Source organism: Spea bombifrons, chromosome 5 (assembly GCF_027358695.1).
Source record: "Spea bombifrons isolate aSpeBom1 chromosome 5, aSpeBom1.2.pri, whole genome shotgun sequence".
Taxonomy (NCBI): Eukaryota; Metazoa; Chordata; class Amphibia; order Anura; family Pelobatidae; genus Spea; species Spea bombifrons.
In genome coordinates, this window is record NC_071091.1 from 80,386,426 (window position 1) to 80,399,725 (window position 13,300).

At 37.8% G+C, this 13,300-nt stretch overlaps 1 protein-coding gene across 3 annotated transcripts in view; it reads right to left on the reverse strand.

Annotated features, from left to right (window-relative positions):
- ZNF521 (zinc finger protein 521) overlaps positions 1 to 13,300 on the reverse strand; it is a 144,915-nt gene that overhangs the window by 114,992 nt on the left and 16,623 nt on the right. For all 3 annotated transcript variants that reach the window (XM_053468234.1, XM_053468233.1, XM_053468235.1), the window contains one exon: positions 10,359 to 10,535. In XM_053468234.1, coding sequence (XP_053324209.1) covers positions 10,359 to 10,535 — 177 coding nt within the window. The remainder of the gene's footprint in view (positions 1 to 10,358; positions 10,536 to 13,300) is intronic.

Here is a 13,300-nt window from a genome sequence, read left to right on the forward strand (position 1 = left end):
CGTTATTCAGTTTCTAGGTACGATAACTGTCAGGAGTCAATGAGGAATAAAGAATTTTCTTGAATCCTTGCACATAACCTGACTAGCATTAATAAGTCCACAGCTGTACATAAGTTAAGGAATGTATTATTCCCAGGTAACAGTTGTGTAGTCGACACTGTCTGTTCTTCAGGCCGACATTAATGAGTGGAGAAGTGGAGAAAAAACATGATGGGAAAAAAATTCAGACAATTTAAGATTAACCCATGTATATACGATTGACTATGTAATAACGATGCCATTTAGACGTATTAAAACACTGCTATTTACAAGATTCTTCCGGAAGCCAATCTGACCAAACCCGTTATCCAAACAACAAAACAGTGCTATGTACCCCCCATAAAACACCATTTCAGAATCCTTACAGAGCCAGCAGCCAGGTAGTCACAGAAAAAAAATGTGAGAACATATTATGTTTGCATCCAGGTGGACATATCAATTCTTTTACTGGCAAAAGAAATTTTACACCAAGATGGTAGGAGAAGGAGGTTAAATAGAAGGCGTCAATAAATATAAAATGTATGTATTACTGCTCCTTTTGGCTTTAGCAGTTGTCATCTGTGTTGTAGGTTTATCACTGTAAAGTGAAATAGAAGCAAAAATGCACATATATAATGTAAAAACCGAGAGTTGAACATAACTCTACCTACTGTAGCCCCATGTGGCCAATATTCAAGTATGTCTCACGCCTATTTTCCACATATTTATCTCATGTCTCATCTATAAAAGCCTTTTAAAAAGTATTTTTTATTTTAGGGTGTCCTATCGTATTTTTGTAGGCTTTATTCCTAAACGGATTTTGTACATCTCAAAATTAAAAGTAAGAATGCGATCCCCTATTTTAAAAAATTTTGAAAACAAATATGGAACCTTGTACAAGCCCTACGCGCTTTACAGAATCTCATGGAATAAGATAGCATGCTTCCACGTCTAAGGGGAGAAGAAAAGAAATCGATGCTACATTTTAGGTTTTCAGTGGTTGATGCGTTGTGTGCTGCTTGCATACAAAGCAGTCTCCAGACCCATCCATTAGTTTCTTTGACCATTTTGCACACCTTCAAAAACACTTAATTGAAGGTACATGTTTGCAAAGTGAACGGTAAAAAATACACGATTGCTCTGAAAATGATAAACCGCAGTACACTGAAATGGCTTTCTGAAATGTAACCCTTTGCACACTAATACATCTAATACATAAAAAAGTATGAATTTAATAAAAAAATATTTTAAAATGTATATATACACATATATTTACTATTATTATACAAAGCGTGATGAGACTACAGTGCATTGACAGAATTGCAAAACTGTAGTATTAACGGGCCAAACAAGCAGGTCGATGTTTGGACTGAGAAGTCCCCTAACCTGTGACCAGTTCTGCATTTTCTACTTTGCATATTGTACATATTCCGCCACTCCTATATGTAACTGCCGGATTTGCCTGTTAGGTGATTGCAAAGGTAGTTACGGAGACCAATGGATACCTGGGCCGTGATGGTTAACTTGTGTTTATACATCAACCAAACTAAATTATTTTTTTAGCTTCTATTGTTACATATGTAACAGCATTCTACCTACACAGTGTAGAAGTCTGTTCTTTTCAAAATGTAATAAGTTATAAAAGTTATACAGTGGAATGTTTAGGCAACTGTCCAATAAAAAGGCAAACTAATTACCAATTGCATAAACAAAGGAATTCTTTAGACTTTTTAATTTTTCCTTCTGATTTCCATTGTAGAGGCAAATTGTCATTAAAGTAAATATAGTGTTTCACCACAATATTAATTTTTACACTTAATAAAGCCATGTCTCAAATCCTCAGCAGAAGAATCTGGTTAAATAATTCTACCACACTGTCTCTTTACTGTCTTTAACTAAAAATCCCAAAAACAATTGTGCTGATTGAAGGACAAAGTAAAATCTATATGTAGTTGTAATCATTTATGCTAAAAGCTGTTTTTTTCTAAGCTGAAAGGAAGAACGGGTAGCATCCAATGGGGGAAGCACAGTAAATAGACACTGGGATATTAACAAATATACATACACATTTGAAGGGAAAAAAACAGACAAATAGTTTTAAACTTTCTTCTCATTCACATGAGATGTCTGGTTTTACGGGCCGACTGCCAAAGCTGCTGTTGCAGACTCTCATGTACGATCCCTGTCTGAAATTCAGGTACTCGAGAAAAGAAATATTTTAAATGTATTTTCCACGCTCCAAATAATTACCTGTCCAGGGAATCAAACTCAGAAGCTTATTGTAACTAGTAAGCCATCTCCACTATTCATTATGCTTAATGCCAACTAGGACCTGTAGGTCACAAGACTTTCTTTTCACATGTAAAGCATTCACAATACACTGACACTTAAAATCTTTATAATGAGACAGAGGTGAGAACTGAGAAACGCGTTATGCCATCGCGTTGTTGTTCAAACTGCTAGTAACGACCAATGTTTTTTTAAAGCTAAATTAATGTCCAAATGCACACTTACCTTCAAAGTAAAATTTGAATTACGATTAGCCCTTTAGGCTAAACAACATTTGGTTGTAAGAACGTACTGTGCATTGTTGCAAATGCCAGGTAATCTAAATGTGGCCGCAACACTGTTTACAGTAACATGGATACCATGTGGTTTTGGCCCCTCAGATAGACATGTCCCTTTCATTTTGAAACAAAGATCTTTTTTGGTATGTTTAAGTTAAGTAAAAAAACAGTTTATAGCCCGAATGTTACTTACAAAGAGATTGTGTAAGAATTATTATGTGTCTGCCGTACCGTGGGCTTTATTATCTAGTATCACAGAAAAAAATAAAAATAAATGTGTTATGGGCCAAAAAATACTTTTATATTTTGATGCACTTTTAATTCAATCCATCACAGAAAAAAAAAAACAACATACTAGAATAGTCCCTCTGTCTAATCGATTATAACTACAGTGTATTAGACAATAGCAAATTTATATTGTACTTGTTTTTCTCTCTTTCATTTTTAGGAACTCGGTAGGTAGGTTGTTCTAAACATCTCAGGGAACTAACATTTATTCTGCGAATTTAGGCAGTTTCAGTTGCTCTTCTCTCTGTGTGTAATCCCAGACAGACTTGCTGGTGTTTAGATCTGGGATGTGGGGTGCACAGCATCACTTCCACTCCTTGTTCTTCTTTAGGCTGAAGCTAGTTCTTAATGACTTTGGCCATATGTTTTAGGTTGTTGTCATGCTGCAGATGCCCCCCTAATGGTACTGCATGGTGGACAAGTAGCAAGCTGCATATCTCAGCATTAAGATCATGAATTCTGACCAAATCTGGAAACGCGGCCCTAAACTTGCAAGGAACCTCTACCTTAAGCTTAACTGTTGCCTACAAACATTCATTCTTGTCCAGCCCTTTGGCAAGCAAACTGCCTTCTGCCAAATATTTAAAATGTTATATCATCAATCCAAAGTACCAGCAGCCAGTTTTCTGGACCCCAGTTCCTGTATTTTCATGAATAGTTGAGTTGCCTGGCCTTGTTTCCACATCGAACGTGGCTTTTTGGCCACAAGTCTACCATGTAGACCACTTCTGACCACACTTCTACATACAGTAGATGGGTGTACCAGGGTCCCACTGTGTTCTGCCAATCCTGAGCGGATGCTGCTGATGGAAATCTTCAGATTGTGAAGGGGAGTAAGCATGATGCATATGCACTACGTCCACAGCTCTCAACATTGCACGTTTATTTGTGCTTCTTCACAGCTTGGACAGAACATCTGTCTGCCTTGAAATGTCTGGGAGAGACCTTGCTGTCATAACTACCTTGTGTCTTTGTTGCGGTGTTCAGTCTTCCCTTGGCACATGACTTGTTAGTAAGTTTGAGTGTTCTTCACCCAGTTTTATTGCTCCTACACAGATGTTTGTGTTTCAGTTAATGATTGTGTTTCAACCTGCATATTAAATTGATGATCACTAGCACCCGTTTAAATCATACACCTAACTATATGCCTACAAAATCTCAGACGTTGCACAAGTCTATCTAGAAGAATTCATGCGGTTTTGAAGGCAAAGGGTGGTCACACCAATCTTGAATTGATTTAAATTGTTCTTCTGGTCACTCTTTGCATTTTGTTAAATGACAAAAATAAACTATTAACATGTCTATTTTTTAATGCATTACTGCTTTATGTATACAGTATAATGCTTTATTCTACCATAGCTAAACAATATATGCATGCGGTATGGGGACTTATAAGCCATCATTCATTTTTTACATTAAATTCTTCTCTTTCTACTTTAACTCTGAAAAACTGGCTGCTTCTCGTGATTTTTGATGCAGTGATGCCAATTCAATGAGGCACAGAGCAAACCAGATAAAACAAACCCACAGGCTTTTGCAGTTCACCACGCGGGTCACAGAGCCTGAGGATTTCTAACCTTTGTGCTCAGGACCTCTGCTTAATGAGCAATGAAAGCATATTAAGCCAGAGGCCATCCTGACCCTAGTTACAACCTTTTATAAACTTGTCTCTATTTAAAAAAAAAAAAAAAAAAAAAAAAGCTACTGTGTATGTAGGAATATCTTTAGATGCCGAGACATTGCTTTGTCATACTTGTGGAAGCAACTTTAGAGAAGAAAAAAAAAAAAGATTGATGCTCATCATATAGTCAGATGGCTATTAAATGTTAAAATATTTTTAGTGCAAAACGTTTGGTTATTATAGCAAGGAATAATACATGCAAGGATAGTAAATGCTCATCATTTGTGAGCAGAGGAACATCTTACTCTATCTTCATGGAATAAGGTAGGAACATATCTGTCACTTAAAAGACTCTCCACACTGTAAAAGGATGTTGAATGAAGCAATAATGTGTTAAATTGGTAGGTCCACTGATTAAGGTTCAAGTTTCGATAACCGGCTGGCAGAGAATGTTCTACAAAAGCAGAAGTGAGGGGTTTCACCTCAGTGGTAACGCACCCTATGATTTAAGCCTCAGTTAGAAACCAATTAGAAGACTTATCGACACCGCTTACTACCAGACACCTAGAGAGGAGGACTCAAAGCGGAATCAGGAGCAGCAGCAGCAAAGCACCAGCGTGCTATTCAAAGAATAAAATGGATACACAGGCACAGGACTGGCAGCGATCAAGGGTAGTCAGCAACAGGAAGATCAATATATAACCAGAGGCCGAGGCAAAAAAAGTGGGGAAATTAATGGAAACTATGTTAAAAGGATATGATTGTTCTAAAGACACATGGGTTTCAAGATCAAAAACAACATGGGTTTACCTCAGGAAGATCATGCTGAACTAATCTTTTTTTTTTTTGATTGGGCGACTAAAATAATTGATCAAGTTGGTGGAGTGGACATTGTGTATCAGTGTGATTTCAGCAAGGCTTTTGACACTGTCACACACAGAAGACTTAATGGATTAGGGAGTGGCCGAGTGACAGACAACAGAGGGTTGTAGTCAATGGAGTATATTCGGAGCAAGGTCTTGTTACCAGTTGGGTAATGTGGAATCTGTACTTGGACCCATTCTCTTAAATATTTTTATTAATGATATTGCAGAACTGTCACTTTCTATGTAAAAATCAGGGGCACGGGCAAAGGTCAGGAGCTGGCAACAACCAACAATAGTAAGGAGCTGGCAAAAGTCAGTAACAGAAATCCAAACTAATGATAACAGAAGGCGCAATAGTGAGTCACTAAAGACACCATCACAGACAAAGATTAACCACCAACTCAAGGCTTAAATAGCCCTCCTCTGCCCGGGCACTCCCACTGATACAACTGAGAGACAGAGTAACATTTATTTAATGGACCTTTAACTGGGCTCATGAATATGCATGAATAAGCTGTGGACGGATGCTGCGACATCACAATGGGAAAGAGCTCCGATTCGAGGAGGCTGGAGAGTTGCAAAAGGCCCCCAGGATGTCTGACAGAGCTCCCACCAACAGCAATAGCATGGGATTGAACACAATACTGTCATATCTAAAGTTTGACAGCTACAGCCATGCAAAACACAAGATTAGTTAATTTATGTGACAGAGTTTTCCACCAAGAAAATAAACTTATCAGAATATTGAATGGACAATCTGCCCCGCTTGGCCACAAAAGCCCAAGCATTCGAGATGCAGAGGCAGAGGCTGGAGTTCTACGATGTCCATTACCACCAAATATACACTATGTGGACACACCTCTTAATTATTGAATTCAGGTGTTTCAATCAGACCCATTACCACAAGTGTATAAAATGAAGCACCTAGCCATTCAGTCTGTATTTACAAACATTTGTGGAAAAAACGGGTCATTCTGAAGAGCTCAGTGAATTCAAAGTCACAGAATGGGGTCACCGAGCGCAGAGGTGCATTGTGCATAAAAAAGTCGCCAACACTCTGCTGAAGAGTTTCAAACTTCCACTGGTATTAACATTAACACAAAAACTCTGCGGCGGGAGCTTCATGGAATGGGCTTCAATGGCCAAGCGGCTGTATGCAAGGCTCACAACACCAAGTACAAGCGTTGGATTGAGTGGTGTAAAGCACGTCGTGACTCTGGTGCAACAGTAACGTGTTCTGTGGAGTAAGGGATCATGCTTCTCTGTTTGGCTGCCTAAAGGGCGAGTTTGGGTTTGGTGGATGCCAGGACGTTATCTGCCTGACTGCATTGTGCCGACTGTAAAGTTTGGTGAAAGAGGGATAATGGTATGGGGCTGATTTTCAGGGTTTGGGCCTCTTACTTCCGGTGAAGGAAAATCTTAATGCTTCAGCTTACCATACATTTTGGACAATGCTAAGTTTGGGGAATGCCCTTTTCTATTCCAGCATGACTGTGCCACCAGCGCACACAACAAGGTCATGGTTGGATTTTGGTGTGGACGAACTTGACTGGCTTGCACAGAGCCTTGACCTCAACCCCATCGAACACCTTTGAGATGAACTGGAATAGAGATTGTGAACCAGGCCTTCAGGTCCAAAGTCAGTGCTCTAGATTAATGGGCAAAATTCCCACAGAAACACTCTAAAATCTTGTGGAAAGCCTTCCCAGAAGAGGGGAATCTGTCATAGCTGCAAAAGGGGACATATTAATGTCTATGTATCTCAAATAAGATGTCATAAAAGCCCCTGTTGGTATAATGGTCAGGTGTCCCAATACTTTTGTCTATATAGCGCATATTTCAGTTTTATACATTTTTATACAGTGCAAAATAAACATAAATAGTTAATAATCTACTGTGAGCTAAAATTCTATAATCCTTGGTTGTAAGAAGCACTCATTTTTCTTTTGTTTTTTTTTCTTTTACAAAGAAAAATATGCTCACAGAGAGCAGCAGTCACTTCCAATGTTCAGAGATGCTGTGAAGGTCAATTGGCTCAACACACAAAATCGCCAGATGCAATTAAGACAGGTAGATGTTCAGCAATCTCTCACTGGTCACTTTTACTGTACTACACAACATTTCCATTGCCAAGTATTTTGGGAAAGATTAACAGTCACATCTTTTAGCACAAAAAGATGAACAGAAATTCACTCCAACTCCATAGGATTACTACAAAGGTGGCTTTGGACAGAAGAGGAGGTTTCTGTTAATATGTCTTTATCTATGGCGCTTGAAAGCCAAAATATACATATCTCCAGGGACAGAGTAGAAATGGTGCATTAGGGAACGAGAGGGAAAAAAATAATATATAAAAAAAAAAAAAAAAGTGTTCGCTCTTTAACTGTCTGACCAACATGGAGACTATAGTTGTGATGTCTGTTCTCTATAAGGTTAATTTCAATTCTGTCAGCCTCATCTTTTTTATATGTGACCCCTCTTGCTTTTTAATCGCATTAGGATAACAACTCTTTTGAGGTAAATGAAAATTGGAGGCTGTTTTTTCTATTTTAATGTTTCCAAATAATTAGCACTTTTTGAAATGTATTTCCATTTGCCATGAGCATTTTAATTACTAGCAGTTTCTCATATAAAGTTAAAAAAATACAATACGGCATCTGTAATGTAATATTTCCCACCAGCAGTAAGTTGAAATATCTTGCTTAGGATGACAATACAAACGTCTAACATTCAGTGGGTTTTTAGCACTGAGTTTGGGTTAGCAGCAGTGAATAGACCGAAGGATCTGCAGTCTGATAAAATGTCCCGCAGAACGTTTAACCCAAGGAAGGCATGTAGCTCTGTGAAGCCACATACATTTGGCTAGGGAAAAACGTATGACTAGGAGTGTCATTGAGGACTTGAGCCATTAACCTAGCCGGCTTACAGACATACCTGGAACTTCCCATAGTAGGCTACACAGGTGAGGAGCGTGCATGGCTAAAGAGCAAAAAGTATGGTTTAACACCACTTTCCAGCAGAAGTGGTAGAGGCTAATACAGTTAGGGAATGTAAACATGCACGGACGAGGCTATGATGAATATAAGACAAGATCAAAGATCAAACACAGTTTGCCCATTTTTTTTCTTCTGCTGTAAAGTGCCTGACATGATGGGCTGAATCATTTAAGGACTCATGCGCCATTTCTGTTAGGGACATGTTTCACATTAAAGTCCTCAGAACACAAAGCTTACAGTAAAAAAAGGGATTCTAAATATTTCATGACTGTTTGCTTTATGTGAAGGAAAGCACAATCCTTTGAGTCTGGAGAGCACAGTGTACCATTTTTTTGTAACAGAGTTAAAAGTTAGAATGCTTAATTGTTTTGAAGTGCAGTTATCTGAAAGCATTAGTAGTTTAAGGATAAATGCATTCAAACATTATCAGGGCAGAGAAAAAATGCCCGGTTTGCTTGACAGTCCTCTTTTCTCAGATCTTGGTTGGAACTCACTTGTGCATCTTCCAAGTGTAACACATACAAATGTAGGGCAGTCCCCAATTAGGCCCTACGGGCCAAGCTTCTATGTCTGAAATTCTAACCAGCCGTTCTACAAGGGCAGTTGTCCTCCAATAAAACAGGCGGAAAGTGAAAGTTTGGGAGGGATGCATGTTTAAAAGGAGGAGAAACGTTAGGACAAGAGATCATAATCTGAAATGAAAGGCCCAGAGGCTTAGATGTAACATGAAGTTTTAGTTTACGGAGAGGGTGGCATGTAAATGGAACAGCCTCACATCTAAACAAGAATCGGGTTATTCTCATTATAAGAAGTGACCAAAAAACAACTAGGGTTTAAGTCTTTACATCAGGAATAAATCAGCAGTGGTCCAAATGGTTCTTATGTGCCTTGACATTTTCTGTGATTAAAGCTAGGCTTTTGGAAACAGTTTGTCCCTGACGGACCGGGCCAATGTTTGCAGTGTTGCCATGGTTATATTGAGGCGTCAACCTTATAACCAGCTCACAGTTTACATAGGAAGGTTGCACACATGATTCTGTTTGAGGGTCGTGGAAGATGCAATCCAAATAAGCTCATCTGCCCATTTTTTTTCTTTGATGTACAGTGTCAGGCCCGTTAGATGCTGGATCAGTTTGGTGCCTCAATTATCAGAATCAAAGTTTGAAATCATTTAATAAATAAGGTCCCCACTTTGATTTATTTTTGTTGATCGCTGGGGGTCCATCATTACCATCTATACCTAAGGTCCATCAGTGCTTTTGCATGAGGAAAACATTGTGATATTAGCATTGGTACAAGCATAGAACATACATTTTTAACACAAGGACCTATAGTATATATAATTACAGGTAAAAACCCAAAGCCCTTCATATTCACAGAGAATATAAACGTCACTGTAAAATAAATAAAATTGTTCATGGACACACTATATGAGTCATGCAAATAATATTTTAATCTTTTCCCCAGCTGTCTAGTCTGTGAAATAAAATTCACCATGTTTTAATTCACTTACTTGCCCATTAAAAAGAACACCTCTAATCACAGGTTATGGTCATCCTTTTTTTGTGGTAGCAAATATAAATCTCCCCAGTCTAATAGTCACTGTAATATTTCTTGATAGAAAACCCCCAGTGCATTAACTCTTAAGTGATGAGGGTGCTGATATCACATATAGATTATATACAGAATGCATAGATAAAAACACATTTATTTAATGTCTCTATCCACCCATGTCCTAAAGGAAATTATTGTATTTCCATGTTTGGAGTATTTTCAAAAATAGCCCTTACTGTTCACCCAATAGATTTTACTTGCATACATGACATGCTGTAACACTAGATTAAGAGAGCATGTAGACACACAGTTGTCCCAGCACAATTCCAAAAGTAGAAGGTGAACTAAAATGGTTTATGTAAATAACGATCTATGGAACAAGATCATGTGTAGACATTCAAGGTCAAGTGATGATGAACTGGAATTGTCAGTCTAGTGAGTGATTTACCTGTTAGTTGACACTGATTGATCTTGTGTTCTGTGATATCGCTCAGTGACTCAAACACCTGAAGGCAAACATCACAACTGTGAACCACTTCTTCTAGCTCCTCACCCTCCTCCTGTCTTCGCTTGCAATCTGTCGCTTCACCATCTTCACTCTTATCTTCTAGTTTGCAGTTGGGATCTGAAATATAGAAAATACAAGCACATTAATAATAATCATATAAAATATATTATTTTTTTAATAAAAGAATCTCAAATTTATAACAGAAATTATATTATTTTGGGCCATTATAAAAGTTATAGTGTGGGTATCTAAAAGACAATGCTGTGAACATTGTACTGATCAGTACTAAACATTACCGCACAAAGTTCACTTTTGTATGGAGAAAAAAAGAAGTTGCAAAATCCTAAATGGACACTTTCCTCCTTCATTTAGGCATGTACATAAAGATTCATGTTTGCAGTTATAAAGTTCATATTTCTCGTGAAATGGAATGTTGCTACATCATACAGTCTAGTAGCCAAGTACCTATTGTACGGAATTTATCACCAAAGCGCATGGTCAATAACACTATTTTACTACAATGTTGCCATCATATACACCAATGTTCAAGACACAATTTGCTCAAGTTGAAGTACAAGAATATCTTTTACAAATGCATTCAAGTCAAAATATTTCATATAAACACTATATTATTCTACAGAAATGCATATGTTCACGTCCCTATTAAATTCTGATGTGTTATAACCATAACTGGGAACCTTCTGTGTTTGACCTGGATTCTCTAGGTGAAGCCCCCAGTCAGTAAAGCAGTTAGTTGCAACTGTTCCCCGTCCATGTTTTGGCTAATCCTTGCCCACTTTCCATTCCTCCCTGCCTAGATTCCTCCTACTAGGGTAGCCTACACTGGTAAGATCCCACATGGTTATACGATGTATAAATAAAAAAAAAAAAAAAAAAAAAAGATCTTGCACTAGATCATGGGCCAAATATTAAAGAGGCAATTATGGGAATATTAAGAATCGCTTAACCATCTCCAAGGTCAGGAGAGAATCAGGTATAGAATAGAATGGAAGTGTAGGCTTTGTTCTCATCTGTGAAACAACTATTCACTCTCAGATTAAAAAATATTAACAACACTGGCTTTATTTACGAATACTGGTTACCTCCTATTCATTGCGTATTAGGGCATTCAATACGTCATATTTCACAGTCCATGATCAATTCCTACATGCAGAAACTGCAGCCCTAGGCTTTAATTCTCATATGCAATAATGTAGCAGGTATAACAGGACATCGGTATACAAATAATGTGAACACATGCATTCTAGTTCTTAGTTTCCATTCATTTCCATGTTTAATAGTAGCTATCTCTTAGCATTAAAAAACTGAAAGGGTAATCATTTTAACTTTTCAAGTAGAGCGATGCAATGCTATTAAAAGCTTTAAAGATAGCAATAAGAACACATTTAATGGGAAAATAGGCAATATAAGAGTTCACTCTGTACATACTGACAGATATATAAAGCGTCTCCATGAAAATAAAATTAAGATGGGAAGATTTTTCTTGTGTGTATTACAAATAGAACTTTGAAATAAAATTTTCTTCAGTGCCTGTCACATTTATCTTTCTTTTTTAGGGAAAACTAAACAATGGAAGTTGGTGTTATCATATATTTACACAAAAGTTGTCAGTTCACCGATCCATATTTAGAATTTTATTGGTTGAAAAAGAACCCACAATATTTGATAAACAAGACTGAACAATTTATTTTCCCTTGTCTTTTTTGACAATAGAAAGAGATTTTTTGTTTAGCAATTCCTGATAAGTATTAATCAGTCAGGGACGTATTTAAAGCCCATTATTTAAAGGAGACAGAATCCAATGTAATCAATGTTCAGAAGGTCACTTTCCCCTGCTTGGGCCTTCCTTTTGAGGAATCAATGGCCCAAATGTATATCAATATGTTACTTAAACATAGCCCCCATTTTAACCTTTTGCAACCAGAAGCAGATTTATCACAGCTGTAGCATTTAAAACATCAAGCCACCAAATTCTACCATCTTAAAAAGGGACATTCCAGCCACTGGAGAGACACTTTAAGGCAAATGATGCTGACCCGAATTCTCCGGGTTGGGGGAGCCGGTTCTTGAAACACCCCACTCCCCAAGTATGTTGTATGCGTGCTTGATTACCAACCAATAGGAATATTTTCCTGGATGAAAGCACTCAATTATTGGTCTCGCTGTATTACAAACATAGATAGTGCCTTATTGGTCTCAAGAAGAGATGAGTGCAAAAGCTTCTGTGACTTAACCGCTTATTCGATGAACATAGGTCCCATATATGGAATCACAAGCTTTACTTATAGGATTATGAACAATGTTAAAATTATAAGCAAAGCCATTATAAGTGTAAACCATTGTCACCCAAATACTTATATTCGGGTTATATAAATAGTTGAAAAGGCATCTTGGATGTATACCAGAAAATGTAAATCTTTGTTAGGACATACATGTTATCTACATACTAGCCAGATCCTCCCATAAAATCAGAGGAACATGATGAGCATCAAAGCAGGGCATCTTCAAAAGGATGCCAGATATCATGTCCCGGGTACCATAAAACTGGGGTCAGCACATAACATTTTCAGAGCTGTGATGTCAGAAATCTGGTTAGGTTTTCATAACACATAAAATATTATGTGTGCTCCTGTTATTCTCTCCGAAGTTATAGGGACAGTGGCAGGGAGGGTTAAGTGGGGCATGAGAAACAAGAATGGGTCATCACCACTATACCAGTAGTCCAAATACCCTTTGTACAGCTGGTTTAACAAAAACACGTCCCGCAGCTACAAGGCCATAGACACAATTTTCAATAATAAATGTCAAGACACAAAACCAGAAATGATTCCGTCTGAGTTTGCCTTCTAGGAGGCATGGGT